Source organism: Ascaphus truei, chromosome 3 (assembly GCF_040206685.1).
Source record: "Ascaphus truei isolate aAscTru1 chromosome 3, aAscTru1.hap1, whole genome shotgun sequence".
Taxonomy (NCBI): domain Eukaryota; kingdom Metazoa; phylum Chordata; class Amphibia; order Anura; family Ascaphidae; genus Ascaphus; species Ascaphus truei.
The window spans coordinates 336,070,848-336,095,516 of record NC_134485.1 but is presented as its reverse complement, the minus strand read 5'-3'; the positions used below and the strand labels follow the sequence as shown (position 1 = coordinate 336,095,516).

General features: G+C 43.9%; 1 protein-coding gene across 2 annotated transcripts in view; it reads right to left on the bottom strand.

The window, feature by feature from the left end:
- Positions 1-1,986: 1,986 nt before the first annotated feature.
- Positions 1,987-24,669, bottom strand: part of MARCHF9 (membrane associated ring-CH-type finger 9) — a 132,233-nt gene continuing 109,550 nt past the window's right edge. For both annotated transcript variants that reach the window (XM_075591598.1, XM_075591597.1), the window contains exons 4-5: positions 19,951-20,143; positions 1,987-2,990 (exon numbers count right to left, since the gene is read on the bottom strand). In XM_075591598.1, coding sequence (XP_075447713.1) covers positions 2,662-2,990; positions 19,951-20,143 — 522 coding nt within the window. In that variant the 3' untranslated portion in view covers positions 1,987-2,661. The remainder of the gene's footprint in view (positions 2,991-19,950; positions 20,144-24,669) is intronic.

Sequence of the window (24,669 nt, the reverse complement as noted above, 5' to 3'; positions counted from 1 at the left end):
TTAGACCACATTTATGATGCTATCATGTATTGGTGTGGCATTTTCAAACGTGATCAATAAATGTGTAGCCCACAGTAGACCCATGAGTTATCTGGGTCTCATTTTATTTGGTTGTTTCCAAATCTGTATCATACAGGTGATGTGGTGGGGTGCTACATACGAGTATGTGTTCGATACTTGATGCTTATTAATATGTTTTTTTGCATTTATGCTTCCAGGCCTAAATTTGCAACGCTGTAACACCTTAACCCTGTGAGTGCTGGAGGGGCTGCAGTACCAGAGTACCATGCCCCCTCCGGCATTCCGATCACGTGATTGCTTCTCCGAAACAGTCACGTGATGGAACGGACGTCATCAGTGTAAATCACATCCTACAAAATGAGCTGATATTTGTTGACTTAACATGGGGCCCCTGGAGTGCCAGACCACGTGACGTAATAGCTATTGGTTAAGGCAGGGTGTGTGTGCAAACTATTGGAGCTGCGTCCCCCTGCTTGCTCCCCTCAGTGCTCGCGCACCTTACCTTGTTTTCCAGCGTCAAATGACGCCACGGGGTCACGTGACATCACGTTGTGACCCCGCAGCATTTGACGGCACGTTATGCCACGCATCTGAATCCCGGTAAGTGAGTTACAGAGGCCTGAGGCGATCCCCCGGCATTTAATTTAAATGCCTTTTGCGATAGTGTGGGGCCTCTGCAACCGCCCACGCCCACCCCAAGAAAATCTGACGTCCCCCCCCCCAGTTTGCTCACCCATGGGTTAAGGGTTAAAGCAGAAATCTCGTCAAACATTGTTTTTTCTTTTGCTCCAGGGACCGCCTGCTTCCTGATATACTTACTGGTGAAATTATGGATATCACTTACTGGTTTCGTCCGGGGGATTTAAATGACCCTTCCAATAGGAAGCGATAACGGATAACATTGTGGCTTTCTATTGGCTGGCAGAACCCGCAAGATTTCAAATGATATTTTGTTTTCCCTGGGGGGGGGCATGGGGGGGAAGAACCACCAGTAAATATCTCTGGAACCGGGGCTCCTCGAAACTGAAAAGAACATGGTTCAACTCCAAAGGACAACTCGTTTCAACTCTGTTAAAAAGAAAAAAGTTATTAAAGAAAAGCAACCGGGGTTGTGGCTTAAAATTGTACAACTGTTAAAAACGGTGAAGCAGATGTGTCATGGCTGAGTGCTTTCAGTGTATTGCGACACAACATATTTTGCGAAGTTTATTTGCACTTCCTACCAGATCGGAGATGGAACTAGCCCGGTCTGCCCAAGAATGTTGTGTTTGTATCAAACTTGAAGACCAAGGGGGTGATGTATCAATGCAGAGAAAGCACAAAGAGTCGTTCGTTTTGGTACACTGCCCCATTCTCTGCTTGTGTTTGCGTCAAATGAGTTTTCCAACATGTTAGCCAGAGACGTTTACGCCTCCTCAGACTTATTTTTGAAGCAAACATAGGATTGAAAAACTGACATACCGATGGAGACGTTGATACATCTCAATATAAATCTGTGGGTTATGTAACTTCATCATAGCTGATGGGTCAGTTTTGCACCAACTTTGCCTTGATACCCCACAACCCCTAATTCATAGACTCACCCGGGTCAATGTCCAATGTATATCTATGGAAGAAGACCAGTTTCTAATGAGCGGCATTCAACTGAGACAATAGGGAACGAATGAAGTATGTAGAAAGGTGAGCTATGTCACAATGATGGTGACACCCTTGAAGTGAGAGCTAACGTACACGGGCAAACAATTGCAGAAGTTACAGGGAAAACCTGATGTCTTTAATTTTACATCCTAGTATGTGAATAAGAAAAAAAAAAAAAAGAAGGAAAGAAATGTAGTTGGAGACTATTTGCGTATAAATATTTTTTTTCTTTATCCTCCCGTAGGGAGAAGAGAGGGAAAAAAATTACATTTACTCATGCAAAAAATGTAAAATTAGGGAAAGTACAAGCATCTTATTGCAAAGATCCCATTTTGCCATAAAAATATGTTTTATTGCACCTTTTCATCGCTTAGAAAGATCAGAACCATTTCATAGTCAGTTTCCTTTGTCTTTCGTATATGTACCCTTTATTTATGCAATTCTGGCAAGCGGGACTGGTTTCAATATCATTTTATTCACCATATTTTTTTTAGTCACTTTTGCTTTCGTATTTATGGTTTATTTTGATGTTGATTTATCATTTAAAGCTGAGGTAAAAATGTTAAGACTCGGTTTGTGTGACTTCCATTTTGTTTTGTCAATGCTAGCTTGTGCTTTCAACGTGTTCAAAAAGTAATGGTTCAAGTGGGATTTCTTTGAAAAGATTCCACTTTACATGAAGGAGCCCTACATTTTCATTTATTCTTGAGGTTGGGCAGTTTTGTAATTGACAAGATGCAAGGGAAAGTATTAGGTAATAAAAGAAGACCCAACTTCTCCTGAAAAAATAAAAATCAGGGCTTCTCCTATACAAACAAAGTTGGCCAGAATGCATTGAAAGGTCTAATCATATAGGGGAATCAAGAATTGGAACTTGCTCATGTTCTCCATCAAAACAAAGCTCTCTCCTCTCCCCCATTTGGCAGCAGAGCCATGGTGGTTTCAGTAGTAGCTTGTTGAGGACACCAGTGTGCCCGCCCCTTCAACAATTCTGAAATTGCCTCATACAGTTGTCACTCTCATCACCACCTCTCTGTTTGAGTGTGAGCTATTTCGATGTTCATTAGGCCGCAGGTGGCTGAGGATGTGTAGAATCGTATAACCACAGTGATGGTTCAAAATAGTCCTAACCCGCTGGCTCCGCACTGGGCCTCTGTCATTGTGAGAGGAATGGTTCGTCCGTGAATTTCTTCCCCCAAGCTTTGTAGTCCCACTTAAAGGTTCCCCATTGTCCTTGGTTTTGTCATAGTTCAGAACTTTCCATTGCTGATTCACAGCCTGCCACCTCTTGAAAATTCGATACACGGAAGAGCCTTCGTGGATAATCAGACCTGTTCCGGTGAGAGAGGGGAGAATCAAAAGTTGTAACGAGGCACACACTGCAATGCGAGATTAGCTGCATTCATTATGTTTATCTTACGTAGAATATAGGGGTTTATAGGAAGATTGTAGGACCATGTTCTAGTATAACGCAGACTAAATAGATTGTACACCTAGTACGGGCAAGGTGAATGTAAATACAAGCAATAACACTAAAACACGAGCCATCCTATAGTTGTAGAGACAAACTTGACAGACTATATGTATTTTCCTTCTAAGGGGCTTATTCTGGATCAGCCAAAGCTGCTGATCGGGTCGTTTTCGGACACTTTGGTAAGTGTCCCTTATCCAGTGTTCTACTAAGCAGTCTTCCCAGTGCTAGAGAAAGTTTTAGACCCATTCATTTGCTTCACGTTATATTGAATATGTTCCTACATTTACTTTACATGACATCTTTGGAGGAAAGGACAATCTGAGTTAATCATTAGTCCTTTCTTTCTGAGCTACTTTTGAAGAACTAAACTGAAAAATACAAAGCCCCCAGTATGTAAGGGCATATTAAACATAAGAAGTAATTTGACAGCACGTTACCATGGCGACGGGTCACGCCACGCATCTGAATCCCGGCAATTGAGTTACAGAGGCCTGACGCGATCCCCCGGCATTTAATTTAAATGCCTTGGGGAGTAGCGCGGGGCCTCTGCAGCCGCCCATGCCCCCCCAAGAAAATCTCACGCCCCCCCCCCCAGTTTGCTCACCCATGGATTAAGGGTTAAAGGAGAAATCTCGTCAAACATTGTTTGTTTGTTCTTTTGCTCTAGAACAAGAAGGGACAGCACATACAGTAACTCATTTAAGATAATCGCACAAACTGATGTGTAATCATACCCATTCCTTGAGAGCAGGGTCAGCAAGTCTTGCAGGTCCTCATGGTAGCAAAGGACCCTTTCTTTGCCAGAGGACTTTGTCCTGTGGTAAATCTGATGCAATTATTTTGCACTGGGTTTGTTCCATTTTTGCAGCTAGGTGACTAAGAATTTAATCTCAAGGTTTTACAATTCTTCAGGAATATAATCTCAGGTAAAGAGACCACTGAAGCATTAAAAAGGTATTACAACTTGGATTTACAAGTCTTCTACTAGTCTGTTGTTTTCCTTTAAGAGGCAACCTTTACTTATGCTTAACCCAATATCACTAGTATTAGTTCACTTTACATTTCATGATAAAACTGTTTGTATCTAAAGGCAAACGGTCAATAAACACTGTTTTTTGTTCTGTCGTTGAAAATACTTAGAATACAATCCTTAGCCAGACCAGATGGATGCTGGGTGGCACCCCAGTCATAAATAAAATAAAAAAACATTATTGTCGTCAAGGTTTCAGTGTCTAAACCATCAGGACGTTGAAAACGTCGCCATGGAGCCCCGTGGGCGGAGTGGCACTTTTGTGGGATTTTGGTGTTTGTGTGTATATACTGTAAGCTTTTTTGCTCGCTATTCTTGATGTCCTATTTAAGACTGGTGTACACCCTCTGAAGTGCTCTGGATTTGTGCAGATGCAGCTTCTGCAAGGACCGAGCACCAAGCTAAGTATCCTGTCCGTTAGGTGTGCATCCCCACTCGCATGTTTCCAAAACAATTAGCCAACACAAACTAGTGTACGACAATCATTTTGATAAGGATTCATTAGAAAATAATAAGCATGTCTTTTTTTTATAACACAGACAGTTTACGCATGGCTGACTATTACTAGTGATACTGTAAGTTGTGTAAAAAATATTTGCTATTGTAAAGTATGTGGCACTGCCCTTTAAAATGCAGGGAAATAGTTTCACTGGATTTCCCAAACATTACCAAAGGCAAGAAATATCCCCCAGACACTCTGCAGTTACCTCTGCCGGATTTACTGGAAGCGAAGTCAGAACTTGTATATCCCAATGGTTGTCTAATTAAAGTTTCATGCAGTAATGCAGTAATCAGCCAACCAGAAAATTGCTTTACTGCCATAAATTACATCTTTATTCAGGGACTAGTGTCACTCCAATACCCAAACCCTTTTTTTTTGTTGCTGTTGGTATTACCTTACTAAATTACCACAATACCTTGGTGAGGTTATTTACAAAAAGTATGCAGAAAATTGCAGGTGTCAGCCCAATGCAGGTCACTATAGTATGTTAGGTTTATGGGAGTCGGGTTCTCTGCTACCATCATTCAAATGGTAAATTTAAGGAACTTAGAAGTTTGTGCTGTTCTTTAGATCTCCAGTAACCGACTGTAAAAAGCAACCCCAAACCTTACTTTAACCAGCAACAATAAATTGCTTTTAATTATTGCATTGGAAAGAATGTCTAAATATGCATGAACCCCCCCGTTTTCCTCATTAACATGCATTTATACAAAATGCTGGCACACAGGGGCAGAGTACACATAATACATGGGGTTAAGTATTCAAGTCTCCCAGCTCCAAAACGAGTGGAGAGAAAAAACACTGGGACATACTGTACTGTACAGTAAGTATTAAGGCAAAAGTGGTGCAATCATTGGGCAACAAAGCTGTACCATATGTATTAAAGAAAAAGAGCATACTGTATGAAAAGCAACATTTTATTTTCCTGTAGTATCTCTGGTGCAATTTGCCTGAGATTTTCACCCCGTTTGCCTTAAAACATTTATCATAGAACAGGAATCTCCTTCAAAATTAACTTTGAGTTTTTCCTTTTAAGAATCTGATTCAATTCCTTTGCATTTGTTTGACCCACATTTCCAGCTGGAGGACTTTAGACAAGAACCCCCGTAGAGCTCAGAAGAAGAGATGTTTCCAGGTTAATTGCATTATTTACATCTTGAGCCCCTTTGCGTCAATGTGTCAAGATCTTTGCTCCAGTTTTTGCGCCATGTGCCTCAGCGTGTGCTATAAGGAGTGTTAATAGGAGTTAGGGAGGAGCTTCTTGACTCACGTTGTATTGCGATGCCTCAAATTCTGTGTCTCTGTGCGTAATTTCATAATCTTCTATATGCATAAAAAAGTAGGGGTGGGTTTTTCCGCCTCTGGCTACAATAGGACCTACTTTTATTTTTAATGCTGTCGTCAGCTCGTTCACACCGAGTTCGTTCAGAACCATCTGTACCAGGATTCAAGTCTCATCCCACACTCCACGTCTAACCAAGGCTTCCCCGTCACTGAAAATGTAGTTGTAGTATCCCTTAGGAAGGCTGTGATCTTTTCCATCGCAAGGAAACGCCATATTGTGTGTTTTATTACACCGATATCGGGAACTGGTTGCTTATTCCATAGGGCTGCATGTGCTAGGAGGATATGGGATACCAATCTGACCGCTGTTATGAGGTAGCCCGAGGTGGCGGTCCACCAAGCAGGGTGAGCCAAGGGTCTGTGGTGATTGTTTCTCTCTCCATACTGGCTTAATCAAAGGGTATGTTCACCAGATAAGGGAGAAGGAGCCATTGTGACCACATCCTCAAAAGCATAAGGGGTACTTGTTAGTGTCGATTGCGTGCAATCTGACCAGGGTTAGACCAACGAAATGGCAGTGTGTAAGCCTTTTCTTTTAGAGTGGGGCATATGGAGCTTGTGGCTGTCGACGCTGCCTCCCACACCACCTCCTCAATCTCAAGAGCTTCCCAGAGTTCCTCTTTCCATCTTAGCATGTAGGGACACTTATTGGTAGGGTTGACATCTTGGAGCATCTATGATATATTTGAGAGATCTCTCCTCTTTCTAGATATCTTGTTCTATAGAGTAGTCCAAAATATGTGGATGTAGCAGGGGAACTTACTGCTAATGGTCAAGAGGAAGTGTTTGACTTGAAAGTATCGGAAGAGTTTGGAGGATGGCAGACCCGACTTCTCTCCGAGTTCTGCGAAGGCTTTGATTCCACTCCCAGATATCAAATCCTACACTCCAGTGATCCCCACCTTGGACCAGGCATTTTTATTTGAATTTAAGCCTGTCCCATAGGACTATTGAGAACTTGATAGTTGGGGATTCTCAAATAATTTTGGGTTGATCCCTGTGTGAGAGCCACAGGAGAGAGTGACTGGAGAGCATACAGCGTTCTCTATGTCAACCTATTCTCTGGTGTTATTTATTTAATTTTTTTAATATTTTTTATTGAAATTTTCACAGCGGGGGGAGGTAAGAGTACAGAAGAAAAGGGAAGTGGAATGAAAAAAGGGGGTGGTGGTGTCCACCAAATACATACATTTAATAATACATTTCTGACCATGGTAGCTTTACAGAGTAAATACACTGGCGACACACTTTATCCGAGCTCGGCTAGTCCCACGAATTCGGGTATACCCGGGTGTATTGAGGTTTGTGACTGTTTTCTGCCCGAGTGCATTGAGGTATTTTCCAAGCAGGGATTGAAGCATTTTATTCCCGCTGGCTGCAATACTGCACAGTATATATATATATACTGCATTACAATTCATGAATTTATGCCATCTGGTAGACATGCGAAGCATTGCAGCCTATTAAATCCTAATCATTATCATTTAACAGATCAGCCGCCCATCAGCCAGGCATGAACCCAGGCTGGGAAGGCAAACGCAACGGGGCTTGTCAGAGGTGTGGAGCGGCGCATTCCAGGTATCTGCCAGGTACATACTGGGTATTTGCTCGAATAAAGTGTGTCGGTGCAGTACATTTAGGGGGGAACAGATGTTGTCAAGTAGGTATAAAATAAAGACATATGGGATGGGAGGTACGGAATTGGTTGCCATGTGGACATTTACCCAAATGTCCTGCAGTGTAAGCAAGGCAGAGGGGGGTAAGCACAAGGATACACTGTTGCATATTAACACACTGTAAACCTTGTGATCTGTCAAATTAGCTGTCAAGGTGTGCGTCTCTAGTTTGTGTTGTTGTTGCGTTCTGAGGGAAATTGGGTAGGGTAGGTGTAACAGGGGAGTAATCCCTGTTCAAGTAATGTGCCTTTAATCTAGCAGTGTGGTGGTTAACTGCTGGTAGTCAATTAATAAAAACCACCTGCCTGATCTAGATTGCTTACAAAAGCCTGTCTGTTGAGACAGGAAGTGACTCCTTAGCTCTGAATGAGAGCTGACCTTTGGAGAGACAGAGCAGTGTTCTTGAGTCTCCCAGGAGAGACTGACCAAGAGAACACACATCTCTGGAGCTGACCGGTCTTGAGCTCTGCCCAGCATAGCTGATTGCAAGACACCAAAACCTGGATGCTGATTTTCTGTGCACGCACGGGTGCGGTTCCCGGAGAGCAGAGAAGCTTACTCTACAGCAGCTAACAGATAAGACTTTCATTATTAAGAGACTGCTTATATCTGCTTATTTCATGCTATGTGTTTGGGGCTGGGAGAAATGCTTAACTAACGGAGATGTGAATTAATTGCATAGGATTTCACTAGAAATACTCCCAAGTGAATAGAAGCTTTGTTCCCCCCCGCCCCCCCTGTGTTTGGATGATTTCCTGATGAAAGGGAAAAGGCATAATAAAGCCTTATTATAATTTCACCTTATAAAAGCCTCCAATTGTGTACCTCTGTGAACGTCCGTCTACAGTAGGCATGGGTATAAAACATCTGCTGGTATTTGAACCTTTTCAGATTTTGTTGTGAGAGAGTATGAGTGGTGGTGGGTTCTTGATGTTGTCAAAGCTGAGGTCTGAGGAGGTAAGGTGTCCTGAACAAGGTCACTTTGCTTTGTCAAAAGATCTGTTCACACTAGGGGTCCTAGCTGATGAAGCCTAGGGGCTATTCTATAATAAAGTAATGTCTTTATTTATTTGTGGGTGTTGGAAGAATCTAACCCAGGGGTCCCATATACTGGTAAAATGTGGGCAGTTATTTGTTAAGAGGCTTGTGAGCTTCAACACGGACATCACATACCAGATTTTGTTTTTAACTTTAGCAAGACTTGGGGCCTCTAACTTTTTCCACTGCACCGCCACGCAACAACGTGCGGCAGTGACTATATGCTTTATAAATTGCACATTCTCTGGGGGATTGTGTGCGTGGGTTTGTTAAGGAGTGCCATCCATGGATCTGGATGCACCGTGATTCACAGTACTCCTGAGATAAGTTAAAATAACTCTGACCGCATTAACATTATTTTGGGACACTCCCACCAGATATGTTTGAGCGTACCTAACTGCCCGCATGCCCTAAAACTATTCGGGGAACAACCTATGAATGTGCACTAGTGTTAAGTACCATCTGTGGAGGATTTTACATGCATTTAATTTAGTGACAATGCATATGGAGCTTGTGGCAGCATCTTTGTAAATGTCCAACCAGTCCTCCATTTCAAGGGTGGCGCCTAGATCCCTTTCCCACTTGAGCATGACCGTGCTTTTAGTTTCCCTGTTGTTATTTCTGACTATTTGGTATATTGATGATATCAGGTCCCCACAGCCCACACCAACCTTGCATAAGCTCTCAAAGTATGTTGAGAAGGGTGTTGGGACCATGGACAGTTTTTGAGATACAATATGGGTCATTTGTCTATAGCTAAACTGTTTGGTCTCTAGCAATTTTCTCCTTTACTTAAGGTTCTCAAAGGTGATTAATTTGTCCCATGAAATTATGTCCCTTATTTTAGTTATACCCGCTGTCCGCCAGGCCTCAAATTCCCAGGGACGCATGCCAGGAACAAAGTCTGGAATCTGCAATATCAGGACCATTGAAGAGTTACAAGCTAAGTTGTGTTGAACTTTGAATTTGTCCCTTTGGTGCAACTAATGGTTTATGTTCAGGAGAAACTGGAGGAGAAGGTACCTATGTTCCCTGGATAGCTACAACAAGGACGTGGGGAGCTACCAAGTTGCCCTCGATATCTACCCATACCCGTGTTTTTTTGATTGGACTGCCATTGTGTCAATTGGCTATATTGGGAGGCCTAATAGTACGATAGTAGGTTTGGGAGCCCAACCCCTACAAGGAAGAAATAATGTTGCATGGCCTATCCTCTGCTTTTTTTGTGGTTCCATACGAATGTGGATATAGCGACTTGTAACGCTCGGATATCTGATTGGAGGATGGGAATGGAGAGGACCCGAAATGAGTACATGGTTTTAGGCAGAAGGATTAATCTTTATAGAGCACACTCTGCCTAGCCATAAAATGCAATATTTATCCCAGGATTCCAAGTCTTTTCTTAATGCTTTGATTAGCTTCCGGTAGGTGGCCTGGTATGGTGTGGTAAAAGAGTTTGTCAGGTTAATATCCAAGTAGGGGATAGATTGTTTTTCCCAATGTAAGTCGAAATATATGGATATGAGTTTCTTGGTGCTGGCTGGGAGGTATATACTAAGAGCTTTTGATTTTGATTGGTTGATCTGGAAACCTGACACCTCATAGTTAGAGATTGTGTCAAACAGGTGTGGTAGTGATAACATTGGTCTACACAATGTGAGGATAATGTCATCCACAAACGAGATCATATGTTTTGTTGTGGAAATGGGTATGCTGTGGATTTTGGGGTGACCCCTAATTAAACATGCCAAAGGTTCCATGACCAAAGCAAGGGATAAGGGGCAACCTTGTCTAGTGCCATTGCGATCATGATTGGATCAGAGAGGATGCCCATGCAGCAGATTCTAGCGTGAGGCCCTTTGTGCAGAGCTAAAATTCCCTTTAGAAATTTACCGGATAGGCCAAAGGTCCTTAGTGTGCTAAACATGAATTAGCAGTCAACCCGGTCAAAGGCTTTTTCAGCTTTCCTAGTGTTATCTAGTCCCTGTCATCCTGGTACATAGCCCACCTGATCTGGGTGGACTAGGTGGACTAGCTGTGGAATATATGCATTAAGCCTTATCGCCAAGATCTTTGCGAAGAATGTTGAGGTCTGTGTTAACTAGGAATATCGGATTGTAAATAGAGCAAGGTGCCTTACCTTGTCTCTGGCATAGGCGGCGTCATTTGACGTCACAATGTCATGTGACATGACCCCGCATTGCCATTTGACCCTGCGGCGTCAAATGACACCGCAGGGTCAAATGGCAACGCGTTGCCAGAAGCCACTGGAGAGAAGGTAGGAGTCATACAGAGGCCTCATATGCTCCTCCTGCATTTTATTTCAATGTTGTGGGGGAGAGCGCGGGGCCTCTGTAAGTGCTACACCCTCCCCCAGAAAATGTCACTCTCCCCAGTTTGAGCACCCTTGAACTAGAGCATGCTGTGGGATCCTCATCTTTTTTGTGTAGCTTTATGATGTTGCCAACATAAATATGTGTTTGAAGAGCTTCGTTAGCTGTGGCATCAGAATTGCATGGAATGTTTATATAATATTTGTTTGTAACCCCATCTGGGACAGGGGCCTTTTTGGGTTTGAGAGACTTCAGGACCAGTGCTATCTCCTCAGAAGATATGGGTAGGCTTAGAGCTCTAGAATCGGCAAGGCTTAGCCTGGGGAGAGTGCATGAGTCCAGAAGGGACCCGGTTATCGCCTGCTTGTTCAATAGTGGGAGTGGGAGTGCTTTATTGCCATCGTAAAATGTTTAATAGTAGCGATGAAATTGCGCTACAATTTTGCTGGGATCATGTGTGAGTTCACATCCAGACGGATGCTGTGGATATAATTTTGGGACTGGCTGGAACGCTGTCTCCTTACTAGAAGACTAGAAAAAAACAAAAGAAGGACAAGCGCACGACTCTCATAGTGTAGTATTTAAAATAAGTATTGCATATTGATAAAAATGTGAGTATCACACATACAAGAAAACAAATCTTTACAGCATTTCATGTATCAATGACATGGGTTACCGCAACAGAGCGCAGTCTCCACGCTTGCCAAGGATAATCAACGTTGCCGGGGAGTTCGGCGGAGACGCCGCTGGCAGAGTAGATCAGCGTTGTTGGCTTGTGTACAGCAGTGACGAGGTGTGTCCACAGTCCCAGGAGGTCTGGCGGAGATGCCACCGGATCAGTTAAAGATGTATTTCAGCGAGTGTTAATCTGGGCTGTAGCGAGTGGTGGCTCACAAGCCGACAACGCTGATCAACTCTGCCAGCGGCGTCTCCACTGAACTCCCCTGGATAGGAAGTTCTTCTACTTACCTGCCTTTTACCTTACCTGCCGCTGCCTGGTCCAGAAGTTGACAATGCTGATCATCCATGGTGTGCGTGGAGAGTGTGTTCCGCTGCGTTAACCCATGTCATTGATACATGAAATGTTTTAAAGATTTGTTTTCTTGTACGTGTGATACTCACCCTTTTTAATCTATATGCACTACATATTTTAAATACTACACTATGAGAATCGTGTGCTTGTCCTTCTTTTGTTTTTTCTAACACTTTGAGATGACGAGCCATCTTACTTGGAAAGCAGCAGACTCTCTCACTCTTAACCCTTGAGACAAGGTTGTGTTTTTCTATTTATATGATACACTGTCCACTGTTGATACTTTTTGTATCACCTCGCTCAAATCACTTATCACCTCGTTTTGGGTCTACACAGACAACCATATTTTTCACATTTGTTATATGCTATATTGGTTCAAGTGTTATTTTTATTCTCTTTTCAATTTGTGCGTTGCTACTATTTGTTCACTTTTTGCTAGAAGACTGTCTGCCTTATTCCCCTTCTTATAACATTTCTGATCTGTCCACCTCATCATCTTTTCAAGTCTTTTTATTAAACATGGATTGAGCTTGCACCGTATCTGGTCTATTTCTGCCCTGTCTGTGCCACCATTCCCTAGTTTGCGCTTACTTTCCAGGTCTGCGAGCCTGGTGTTTAGAATAAGTATCTTCTGTAGCCTGGTCTTTTGCTTGTGGATAGCTACACTTATTGGTGTCCCCCTCAAAACTAACTTGTGTGCCTCCCATAGGGCGGTCTGCAATAACTCTGTGGTTGCGTTGATCCTAAAATATATGGCCAACTCTACTGATATATGTGAATGTACCTCAAGGATGCATAACATGGCGTCATTTAAACTCTGAGGGAGACCTGCCTTGTGGTAGTATATTTATTAATTCTAATGTTATAATAACGTAATCTGACCACGTTATGGGGTGGATTTGTGCCTCTGCCAACGAGCTGATGCTCTCTATGTCCATGAACAGGTAGTTTATGCGTGAATAGGAGTCATGAGCTACGGGACAGAAAGTGTAGTCACGCTCCAGGGGGTGTTCATTTCTCCATGTGTCAATCAATCTGGCCTGCTTAGATTCCTCCCTGAGTTCCCCGACACCCCCCAGGGTGTTTTGGCCCTTTTAGTTCTAGACATTGAGTTTTTTCTGTCTTCACTGGGGTCCAGGGCTATGTTGACGTCGCCCCAAATGATTACACAGTCTTTCCTTATTGAAAAAGTTTGAAAAAGCATACCCTTTCTGTGTTTGGGGCGTAAACGCTCGCCAAGGTGAATTTGGTACCACCTATTTTGCCCAGCAGGATTAGGAAATGGCCATCCTTGTCAGCGATTATTTTATCTAAGTTGAAGGGTGTATTGTTGCAAAACAGGATGGCCAAACCTTTGTTTTTAATCTGGGCTGAATCAAGAAAACATTTGGAGAGTTGTTTAGGAATTGAGGTTTTGATTTATTACTAAAGTGGGTTTCCTGAAGGAAGACAAAATTGTCCTCTCTTGTAGACTGATATTGCCAGCCCGCATGTTCAGACCTTTACCATTGTGAGATATGATCTTCAGAGTGGACATGATATCTGAGGTTTTGTGTGATGTGCAGATGTAGTGTGGGGCTCCCTGCTTGTTTGTTTGAGAACCAGAGGAAGAGGGGAAGTCCTAGAGTAGACAGTGTAACTGTACTTCGTGTGAAAGAGGGATTTCGGGTAAGGGGTAATATATTAGGTTTACATGGGATAATCTGGGTAACAGTGAGAATGAACTAAATGATAATGAGAACGACCTGAGTAACATTGGGAACTAACTGAATAACAATGAGAACCACATGAGTAACCTTGAGAATGAACTGAGTAACATTAAGAATTTTAGCAAGAAAAAACATTAATAACATTGATGACTTGGACAGTGAACTTGACACATGTCCTGTCATGCATCTATTTCTGGGGCATGACTGGGTTGCAGGCACCCATGTAAAATACCGCATAGAATGTGAGGTCAAGGCAAGATTGCTGCATCAAGGATGTCTCCCGCAAGGCTCCATGAGCCCTTAGGAGGAAGCAGGAACGCTGTTTCCCGTAGGGTGGCATAGGTGTAGCTATCCCAAGGCCATGACCCCTGACCACCTTAAAGACCTTAAGACCTTAGTCGATGCATGATAGTCACATATTTACATGTCCCGCAACCTGTGTCATGATGGCTGTGGAAGGCCTGTTGAGGGTGGAGCCCCAGCCGGTCACTGCCGGCTCTGGTTGGCCTCTTGGATCGATAATGCCTGCGACACCCCCAGACTGCTCAGCAGATCTTGACCCTCCTACAGGGTACGGGCCACTCTCGTTGGTCCATATTTTGTAACCAGCAGGTGCAGGGATACCCCCATTTGTACTAGATGTTGCACCTTTTCAGTGCCTCTGTCACCGGCCGAAGGTCCCAAATTCTGGCGAGGATCTGATGGAGAAATCAGCATACAGCTGGAATGGATGCCCATCCGGGGTCAAAACTGGGAGCGTGCGGGACACTGACATGGCTGCCTTCTTTCTAGAAAAATAGTGGCAGTGGCTATAATGTCCCACGGCTGCTTTGATTTCTTAGGACGTCCTCGTACGGCTCTATGTGCCCTGTCCTGGTCAGGAGCTCTAGGCGAATCTAAGGCTGTAGGAGCTTAAGTATGCGCTGCATTGCTTGATTAGCCTGAGTGAACGACTCCAGGAGACCCTTGATGGAGATATTATTGCAGCGGGACCGATTATCCATGTCCTCATTTTTATCGACCATGTCTGCCATTTGTTCATTTTGTGCTATGATTTCTCTGTCCATATTAGTTTGGGAGATGATCCCTTCCTCCCTTTCCCCTCCAATGTTGTCTTCCAATCTCCCAATGCTGTAAGGTCTTTATTGACCTCCTGTAGGGCCGAATGGAACATACCACACAGTTTGTCATTGAGATCCGAAATGTTTTTTTTTGGTTGATGGTTGACTCGCCGGCTCCAGATTGGAGTCTGACTCCATGCTCAGGCTTGTGGGCCAGACTCTCTCTCTGTTTGAACAAGTCTCCAGCCTGTGCTAGTGGCTTCTTCCCCCTTTCGGTACGGCTGCTGGGACAGCGGAGTATGTGGAGACTTCCCAAGTGTTTTATTGCTGACCGTGGTATATTGATGTGCTAATGTCGCTGTTACCCATGGAGCCAAACAAGCGGCCATCTTGTTCATCTCCTAACTGCATACAATACCCCATTGGTGTTAGTTTTTTAATTCCAAAGCATGGACTGCCCCAACCTAGTAGTCTGAAAGTATTTTAAGTGGTTGGAGATGGCTAATCCACCCTAGTCTCGAGGGTCTTTGTAGAACAGTGTTCTGGATTCTTGCACTCCTGCCACCCCAAAGGAAGCAGTAAAAGCCTGCCTTTAGTTCTTTAAGGTCTGAGTTTTTAATAGGGATCAGAAGGGCTCGGAACATACATTAACCTTTTGCAGTAGGCTCATCTTGATTTTTGAAATAATTCTTCCGATCCAAGCTAGACAGTATTTACATTATTGCAGGATTCTAGGTCTTTTTTTGAGATCCAAGATGAGTTTTGGGAAACGACATTTGTATAGGGAGTCAGATGATTTTGTGAGATTGATCCCTAGGTATGGGAGGAAATGTGTTTGCCATGAGAAGTTGAAGTTCACCTTCAGGAATTTTATTAGCTCTGTTGGGAGGTTAATACTCAGAGCCAATGATTTGGCTTCATTTATTGTGAATCCTGAGACTTCGCCGAATTGTTCTAATGATTGGAATACATTTGGGAGTGAAATTTGTGGTTTAAAGAGACTCAATAGCACATCATCAGTGAATAGTGATATTTTGTATTTTTAACCTCCCACGGGATCCACAAAATATTGGGATTTGCTCTAATTAGGGGCGTTAATGATTCTATGGAGAGGGCAAATAGCAGCGTGGATAGGGGGCATCCTTGTCTCATGCCATTCGCAATGTGTATCTATTCTATTAGAACCCCAGACCTTTGATCCTGGCTGTCAGGGACTATAATAGTCCCACAGAGATGAGTCATCCCCCCAGATTAGTCATCACTGAAAATAGATAGTGCTATTTAAGCCTGTCAAAAGCTTTTTTCTGCATCTAAAGAGCATCATAGTTGGGATTTTGGATGTGCAGGCTACATGGGTCAAATTGACAAATTTCCGGACATTGTCTGGGGCATGCCTGGAGGGGACAAACCCCCTGATCATGGTGGACCAGGAGTTGCATAAATTTGTTAAGTCTGTTGGCTAGGATCTTGGAATAAAGTTTGATGTAGGTGTTGATGAGAGATATTGGACGATAGCTGGCACAGTTAGTAGGATCTTTGCCTTTCTTTGGAATTAATACTATGTTGGCTACTGCCATGCATTGCGGGATCTGTTCACATTTCAGGAATTTATTGAAAAGTGTGAGTTTTTTTGTAGTATGCCTTTGAGAGGCCGCCTGGATCTGGGGACTTCAAATTTTTGAACCTTTGATGGCCTTAGTTACTTCCTCCTCCGATATTTGAGAATGAAGGGAAGTTTGCTGGGTGGACGTTAGTTAGGGGAGTTTACAGGCCATAATAAAGGCGTAGAGCAATGTTTGGGTAACCATATTAGAGTCCACTTTTTTGCTGCCGTACACTTTTTTATAAAATTCTTTAAAGTGTTCAATTATTTCTACGGGTTTGTGTGTCAATAGTCTATCAGTTCGTCGTATGGTGTGGATGTTATGTAGGTCAGATAAATTGCGCAGTTTTCTGGCCAACATACTGTGCTTTGTTGCCTTGTTTCTAAGCATTTTGTGAGGTCCATTGCATAACCTGCTCTACCTGATTGGTTACTACCAAGTTAATACCTTATTTATGTCTGGCAACAAGGAGCTAATGAGCTTGTTTTCGTGTATCTCTTGTAGGAGAACTATATCCGCCGCCTCTCGTCTGTAATTTGAGAAAGCAAGTCTTCGTTTTTGTGGACTGTCCAACCCTTTGACATTATGTGAGAATAATTTAAGTGATGGCATAGTGAGAGATGATTATTGAGCCATTTACATGCATAGTAGCATGGGAGAATGATTTACCTGTGCAGTATAGGAGATCAGCAGGCATTGAACAGGAGCTGAGTATTGTGAGAGCCGGACACATAATATTTTGAACATGTATATCTCCTGAGCGCTGGATCCCCCTTTTTTCCTGAGTGTACTTTGGATTTTGCCTGGCAGGTACTTCCTTGAACCAGCAGCACCGGTAAACTGTATGATTTATCTCATTTGTGGAGTGCAGCCTTAACCCCTTTTACATTGATATCTCCTGAACTGAGCATCAGATTTCAAAAATGAAAACAGCTATGGAAAGGGCAAGAGGAGCTCTCTTAAGGCAAAATGCAAAACTCAATGGCGATCAGCACAAACTGCTGCTTTACTATAATCTCCCTAGTTTAGCCTGTGTTAATTATATTTGCATATGTTACTCCATGTAATTGTCCTGTGTACTAAGCTAAACAATGTGGTTTGTGGTCTATTTCCTGCAATAGCATTTAAATGACTGCATTAGAAAATCTCAACAACTGCTTGTAATACTCTTTTCATAACGTTCCCAGAGCAGTGTTACCCAGTGCATTCAACTGGGGCTTGTTTATTGAAGTCTCCGGGCTGCAACAACAGCACCATGTTTACCAAAGAAAGGAGTCCAATTGCTCTCAATGTTTTTTGTTGCCCAGTATTTCAGCCAGGAGACTGTGATCGGTCCTGCAGAAGGGAGACTGGAAAAAATCGGCCACGTGGAAGTTTGTTTTATGGTGGGAATATCATTACCAAATGACTTTGGCAAACGCAGTAAGTCTGCTTGATAAAATGTATTTCGCATTTGTTGTATTTGTGCATTTCTACGCAGCGCACCCAGCTCTAGAAATGTTGGGGACTATTACCTGTGATTTGGCCAAATGAACACAGATTTTTATAGAAATTCCTATGTGCTGTGCACCGTGAACTGTACTGTCATTGTGTGGCACTTTCAGTGCCATTGGGAGAAAAGCGTTATAGAAAATAAAAATAAAGTTATTATACCACTACTGTGCTGTGAATAAACAGACATGTTTTGTTACAGCTATTGTTACTAGCTATTGTGTGGCATAAGTAGTGTGACATTTCCCATTAGGCCCGGATCTAAGACGGCAACATTTTGGGGCGGCATAAATTAACGCCCCCATATAATTTTACTGCTCTTTCAGGCCTATCGGACCTAATGGGAAGCTACTTGCCTGTGTTGGCCGCCTCCTGCTCCTTTGGAATCCCGGTATCAAATGACGCTGTGAACGCCCCCACCGTGACGTCACACGGTGTCTCGTTGCCATGGCAACGGGACTTCATGGCGTCACGTTACCATGGCAACGCGCCGCCGTACTACGTCACATTGGTGACGTCGCGGCATCTTTTGGAAATCTGCCGCTGGGCATAAGCAATTAAATAAGGTAAGATCTTCGTGAACATTGCTCTTAGTTATATTAATGTGCATTCATTTTGATAGTAGTTTTTATGAAATGCATATACAAATACCGTTAAATCGGTAAAAAGAAACTCCACCTTTACTTAAACAAGAGCAGGTGTTATTTTCCCTCAGTTAGTAATCATACATTTGTTTTACCTTATTTGAAACAAGGGGTCCCCTGGAGATGAACTGCAGCCCTTCAAACTACATGGACACCCAGGTTCACTTACAAGAATGATTGTCCGAGACAGACAATATGGCCATTGGGTAAGGCAGCGCTTATAGTGCTGGCGACAGCGACGTCGAGGCAAAACAAATGTATTCCCGCCGTTGCGTGCGCGCTTGTAGTAGAAGCACCGTGACGGTGCGGCGGCCTGGTCGCGATCGCTGGAAGCCAGGTCAATTTGATTTTTCCAGCGACAGCAGCGTGACGTCACCGTCGTGTTGCTGTCGCCGGTGACGGCACTATAAGCGCAGCCTTGCCTTGCTCTGGAAGCCAATAGAAAGCCATGACATCATCGTGAGATGACCCTGTAGCTTTTGATTCATAAATGGTAAACAAATGCTTGATTTTCTGGGGGGGTAATAAGCTAATTACATGCATAAATACCTCTTGTAAAAATGCGTTTAAAATATGCTTTACAGAAATAATTTCTTTATAGCACGTGTGCTAATACTAGCTAGCATGCAAAACACTGTCATGCTAACTGAAAACTACAGTATTTCAGAAAGCCTTAGAGGCTTATTCAATAAGCCCTCATTCAAGTCTTATTGAATAAGTCAATTAGGTTTCATTATTTTCCGCTGCTTTTCTCTAACTAGGGATAATATCGATATGCTTTATAAACAGAACCTGCAAGTATGGAGTACATTTTTTTTTATATTTGTATTTCTCTGGGTAAAGAATCGCAATGTTAAGTGATTATACTGCATAATGTGTTCTATATATTTTTATGTTAAAGACTTTAGGAGAGTGGCTATTGATACATTATTGATCATTAAGTGAATCACTGAGTGATTTTCCAACTGCAACAAATGTACATTTTCCAGGACCAATATATGTACTGGAACTGTGTCAATAACAGCAAACTTAAGCATGGCTTACATAACATAGCCTTTCACTAGCATTCACTAAAGCACTGCTTATTTTACCTGCAATGAATATTATTTAGGCCTTAATTAGCTCATTTGAATCCAATTTTGGAAGTAAAGTATAATGCCAAACCTGATGCGTGACTAAACATGATTTTGTGAATCTGGCTCTTAATCGGCTATTAAGACTTGATGACTACCATCAACGTGATGTCATGTGGCCTGCCTATCACCCGCAGAGTATTATACAGTGAGCTCCCTCTGTGTCTCACATCCTCTGCATTCCAGGCGAGCAGGGATTTTAACACAAGCTCTCCTCACCTATACAGACGATGTCCATGAAGCCATACATGCCGTAGCAGATCTGAAAGAGTAAGTCCTGCCGTTGCCACTTAGCCGAGGGGCTGAGGGAGGACCATATTAACCAGGAGATGCTGGCGATGAGGAAAAGGGAGCCCAGTATTATAGCCGCAATCTGGACCTTCTCAATTACAGTCAAAGAAATGGCCTGCCACTGCAAGGAAAAGGAAAGAGTCAAGGTCATTAATAAAGCCAATTTATAAACACCTACCTTTTTTACTCCTTGAATGAGGTGACGGGTGGACACGCAAAAAAACAATTCTGTATTAATGATGTGAGTACAGGGAAAACGGCGGTGCATCTGCTGCAAAGAGTCTTTGATAAAGCGTGGGATACAACGGGAAACGCGTCAGAGTGTTCTTTTTGGCTGTTATTATGCCCTAAAATAAATTTTTGCACCTAGGATATTTTGTGGTTTGCAGTTTGTGGTTTCCAATCTTCAGCAGCAGCAGCAGCAGCAGCAGCAGCAGCAGATGCACCGCCGTTTTCCCTGTACTCTCTTCAATTGTTTCTTGGTAGGAGCACGCAGGACAGGACCAGGATATCCCCAAGGTCAGCAGTGAGTAATCCATTTACTTCATTTATGTGATCAGTCCCACACACGGTTACCTAGACCACCACATAAGACTTACCTATATGGCTAGTGGCATAATCTATGGGAGTGTGTTTAACATTGGACTATCTGGAATCCTGAGTCTTATGAACTGTCCTATGCTATGAAGATGTTTATATTTTTATAACATGATCAAACATTGCCTACTCCTGGTTAGCATCACAAGTGGGAATTAACCCTCCCCTTCCCTTCCATGTATTAATGATGTGCAACCTTGGATCCAGGGATTGTTAAGGAACATGATTCAAAATAATAATAATAATAAAGGAGTGACAATTATTATGATAAGAAAACTACAGCGCATACATCCTTCAGAACTAGGGATGTCCACAAGTAGAGATCTATCAATAATTTTATGGTAAGCGTGAGACAAGTGATCTTTGTCAATTTGTAATAGGAGTCTTAAAAATGAGCATATAAACAGAATTTGACAGCAGATAAGAACTACTTGGTCCCCCTTGTGTGCCAATATTCCTCTGTTGTATAAGCTCAGACCCTATTTAGCCTGTGTTAACAGGCTATTTCACAAATACACTACCCTTTCCATGAAGTGATTCCTCCCATTCCCATGAGCCCGCCTCTGTCCAGCTTCAGAGAATGGCCTCTTATGAGAACACCTCTCTTTCCCTGAAATATGCTTCCCTCCTGTACCTTGCTGAAAGCCTTTCTATATTTTGAAAGATTCCATCACATTGAATTAGTCACCGAATATATCACCTAATCTAAATTTCTTCGAGCCATTTGCTGCTAGGTGTCTAGCAAAGCGATACATGTTATGATTGACATAAAGATAAGCAATATTTTGATGGTTTGTTTGGATTTTGTACACAATTTTTACCCAAGCTCTAATTCTAATGTGGTGATAACCACCACTTGAAAGAGTAATTTCTTATAATGGCACTTTAGTGTAATTTATACACAAGTGCACAATTTCTCTTTATAAATAAGAATTTTCTCAAAGCAATTCTATATTTGCTTAAATACTACAAGTAAATATAGCCAGGCCCACCTCCTTACCTCCGGTGCGGGGATGGAGGCTGCAAGGGGGGATCTGAGCTGCCGAAGCTCTGCAGCGGACCCGAAGTACAGGGGGCCGCCGTTTTGGGGTTCACGCATGCGCAGAAGGAGAGAAGTGCGGCGGCCATCTTATTTAGCTCCGCAGACACAGTATTGCGGGACTACGAGCCCCAGGATCCTTTGAGTTAGGGATCACGTGGGGCCAGACCACCAATGAGGAAGCAGAGGGGTTTGGCGCGCAAAGGAGACTGCGCATCAGTCGGGACTGGGACAGCGAGGAAGCAGGTATTCTCCAGGTGCCAATAGCCCTTGGACTAGGCCAGACTTCCCCCGCAGGCCGCAGTTAGGCCCAGAGTCACCCAGTCACAGTATTGTAGGGAAAGCCCTCAGATAGGGACGCTCCCCTTAGTACTGCTATAGGTTGATTCACCATTGACCGGACGGCCGTACGGTGTCCTGCAGCCTGGGACCAGGCCCAGAATCCTATAGACATTAAGGGAGACACTCCTGCTGGAGCTCCCCAATGAGGCGGACCATCACCCATAAGGCGAGAGGGGATTTTGCAGACCCTGCCTTATTATGTCGTTGATCATATCATTACCGTCCCGGCAGGAGGTCTATGAATGGGTGTTGAAAAGCTACATACCACCTCAACAGGTGCTCGCTGTTGGACAAGTCCCCGCCGACACCTCCTCTTACGACATCTGTTTAGTACTGAGGCAGTTCCCGGAACTACAGGTCGCATACTGTATATCCTAGCCCACCGAACAGACCCAGAAAAAATATGGTGCACGGTGTTACTTACTTATGGGTATGACTTAACGGAAGAAGGAGGTCCACCCATCTTACGGTTCCATGGAGCGCTTGATAGCGAGTGCCTTGTCATCTATCCCGAACTACACGTTAAGGTGGAGCTCACTAGTTTCGCCACGGACATGCAGGAAATTCCCATGGTTATTTGTTCACCTTCCCCAGGAAGTCCTTGCAGGAGTGAAGCCAATGCCGCATCTGGTCACGGCCACCGATCTGGTCATTGCAATCACAGTTCCCGCCATTCAGATGATGATGCTCGCAGAAGCCATACAGCAGTTGGCTGGGAACAAGAGCGAGTCGTCTCAAGCACAACATTACCGTAAGTTAAAAACATTTTCAGGGGTAAAGCCTACGCCAGTCGGGGAAGAGACATTCGAAGCCTGAAGGACTACACCTTGCAAGTACTGGAGGAATGTTCTTGTAGCGAAGCTGGCAGCGGATAATGGAGTGCCTAAAACCCCCCGCCTCTACGATGGTGAGAATGCACCGAGACCAGAATACAGATGTTACAGCACAGAGGTTAGTGGCCTCATTGATGCAGATCTACAGCCTAGAAGAGGACGAAAGCGAACTCTAGTCTAAGTTTTACAGTCTTAGACAGAAAGAAGAACTGTCCGAGTTTATTCAACGGATACAGTTACTTTTGTGGGATCTACGTTCCCACAATATCATTCCAGCCTCTGAAGTGGATGAATATTGCAGAAAACAGTTTTTAAGGGTATCTATACCCACCCATCATATAGTCATCATGATCTGGTGCTCCTTGCTACAAGGGAGTCATCCTACACTTGAAGGGCTATTGATCCTGGTGAAAGGACATGAAGCCTATACATGATTACACACTTTCAAGAAACATAAAGACTCCTGCAAGGAAGAGACCAAAGGGGTGTTGGCCCAGAAGCCTAAGGAGACGAAAGTGCCGAGGACAATCCTCCTTCAGCGGCGCCTGTCTCGTTTCCTGGGTGCCCCGGAAACCGGTTACTACGCCTAGTGCCGGTGTGACCCGAGGTACCCTCTGCTATAACTGTGACCGAGCAGGTCACTTCTCCAAAATTGTTCAAAGCCAAGGACCCCACCAATGGGGCCATGGCCTTCACCGTTCAAACGATGGAACAACCATCCACAACGTTGGATAGCACCCCTGTGCCTAGCCCTGAAGAGGAACCCCAACCGGATGCCTACAGTCGAGTAGGATCGGCGGCCATAGTACGAGTGCTAGTGGAGGGTATATACACCGCTGCGTTGATGAACATTGGGTCTCAAGTGACCATCATCTACCTTTTACAACCTGCATCTAAAACACCTGCCTATGCAGTCAGCAGAGAAGATGAAATTGTGGGGCCTCAGTAGTGATGATTAGCCCATTGATGGAGTGAGTCGAGTGCGGTTGGATATACCACAGCTAAATACCAATAAAACTCACCCCATGGAGGTGGAAGCCTTGATATGTCCTGAGACCCGGGAACACCTAAGTTCCCCCATCATATTGGGGAGCAACATGGATGTGCTGTAGGCCCTGATCAGGGCCTATCTGCAAGAAGCCGGAGAATTACCCCTATCCTCTCTGCGGATCCACCCAATATTCAAAAAAGAGGATAGGCTCTCTGCCCAAGAAGGATTTGGACAATTCTTCAATCTTGAGGAGGGGTTGACAGAAATTCCACCAGGGGGAGTGAAGCACATGGCCGCGGTACTCAACTACCCGGGCCACGACGAAGCCGACTGGTACTTCTCACTAGAGACCACGCCTGAAGAGGACGCCAAGAAAGGGTTCAGAGTGGTACCAGAAATGAAAGAATGGAAGTCTGCCCTTCCTCGCCAATTCAAGGTGGCCATACAGAATATTTCGCCCCACCCCATGCGGTTTGACGTCGGACAAGCACTGGGTCAGATATACCTGGTTACTCCAGTAGGATCCTTGGCTCATGTGAATGCCGCTACTGTACAAGAAGCTCCTACCAGATTGCAGTTGTCTTCAGGGATTCGACCTTGCCTGCGGGGTGGAGGAAACGGCTAAGCGGCAAGCTGGCAAAACACTAAGAGGTGTTCTCCACCAGTGAGATGGATGTGGGCTGCAGCAGGAGTGCTCCACACACGATCCAGTTGGATGACACCACACCATTCCGTGAGCATTCCAGATGCATTACTCCCAGAGTTGTGGAGGACGTGAGGGATGTCCTGAAGGAGATGAAGACGGCGGGTATCATAACAGAATTCCGTAGCCCCCTACGCTTCTC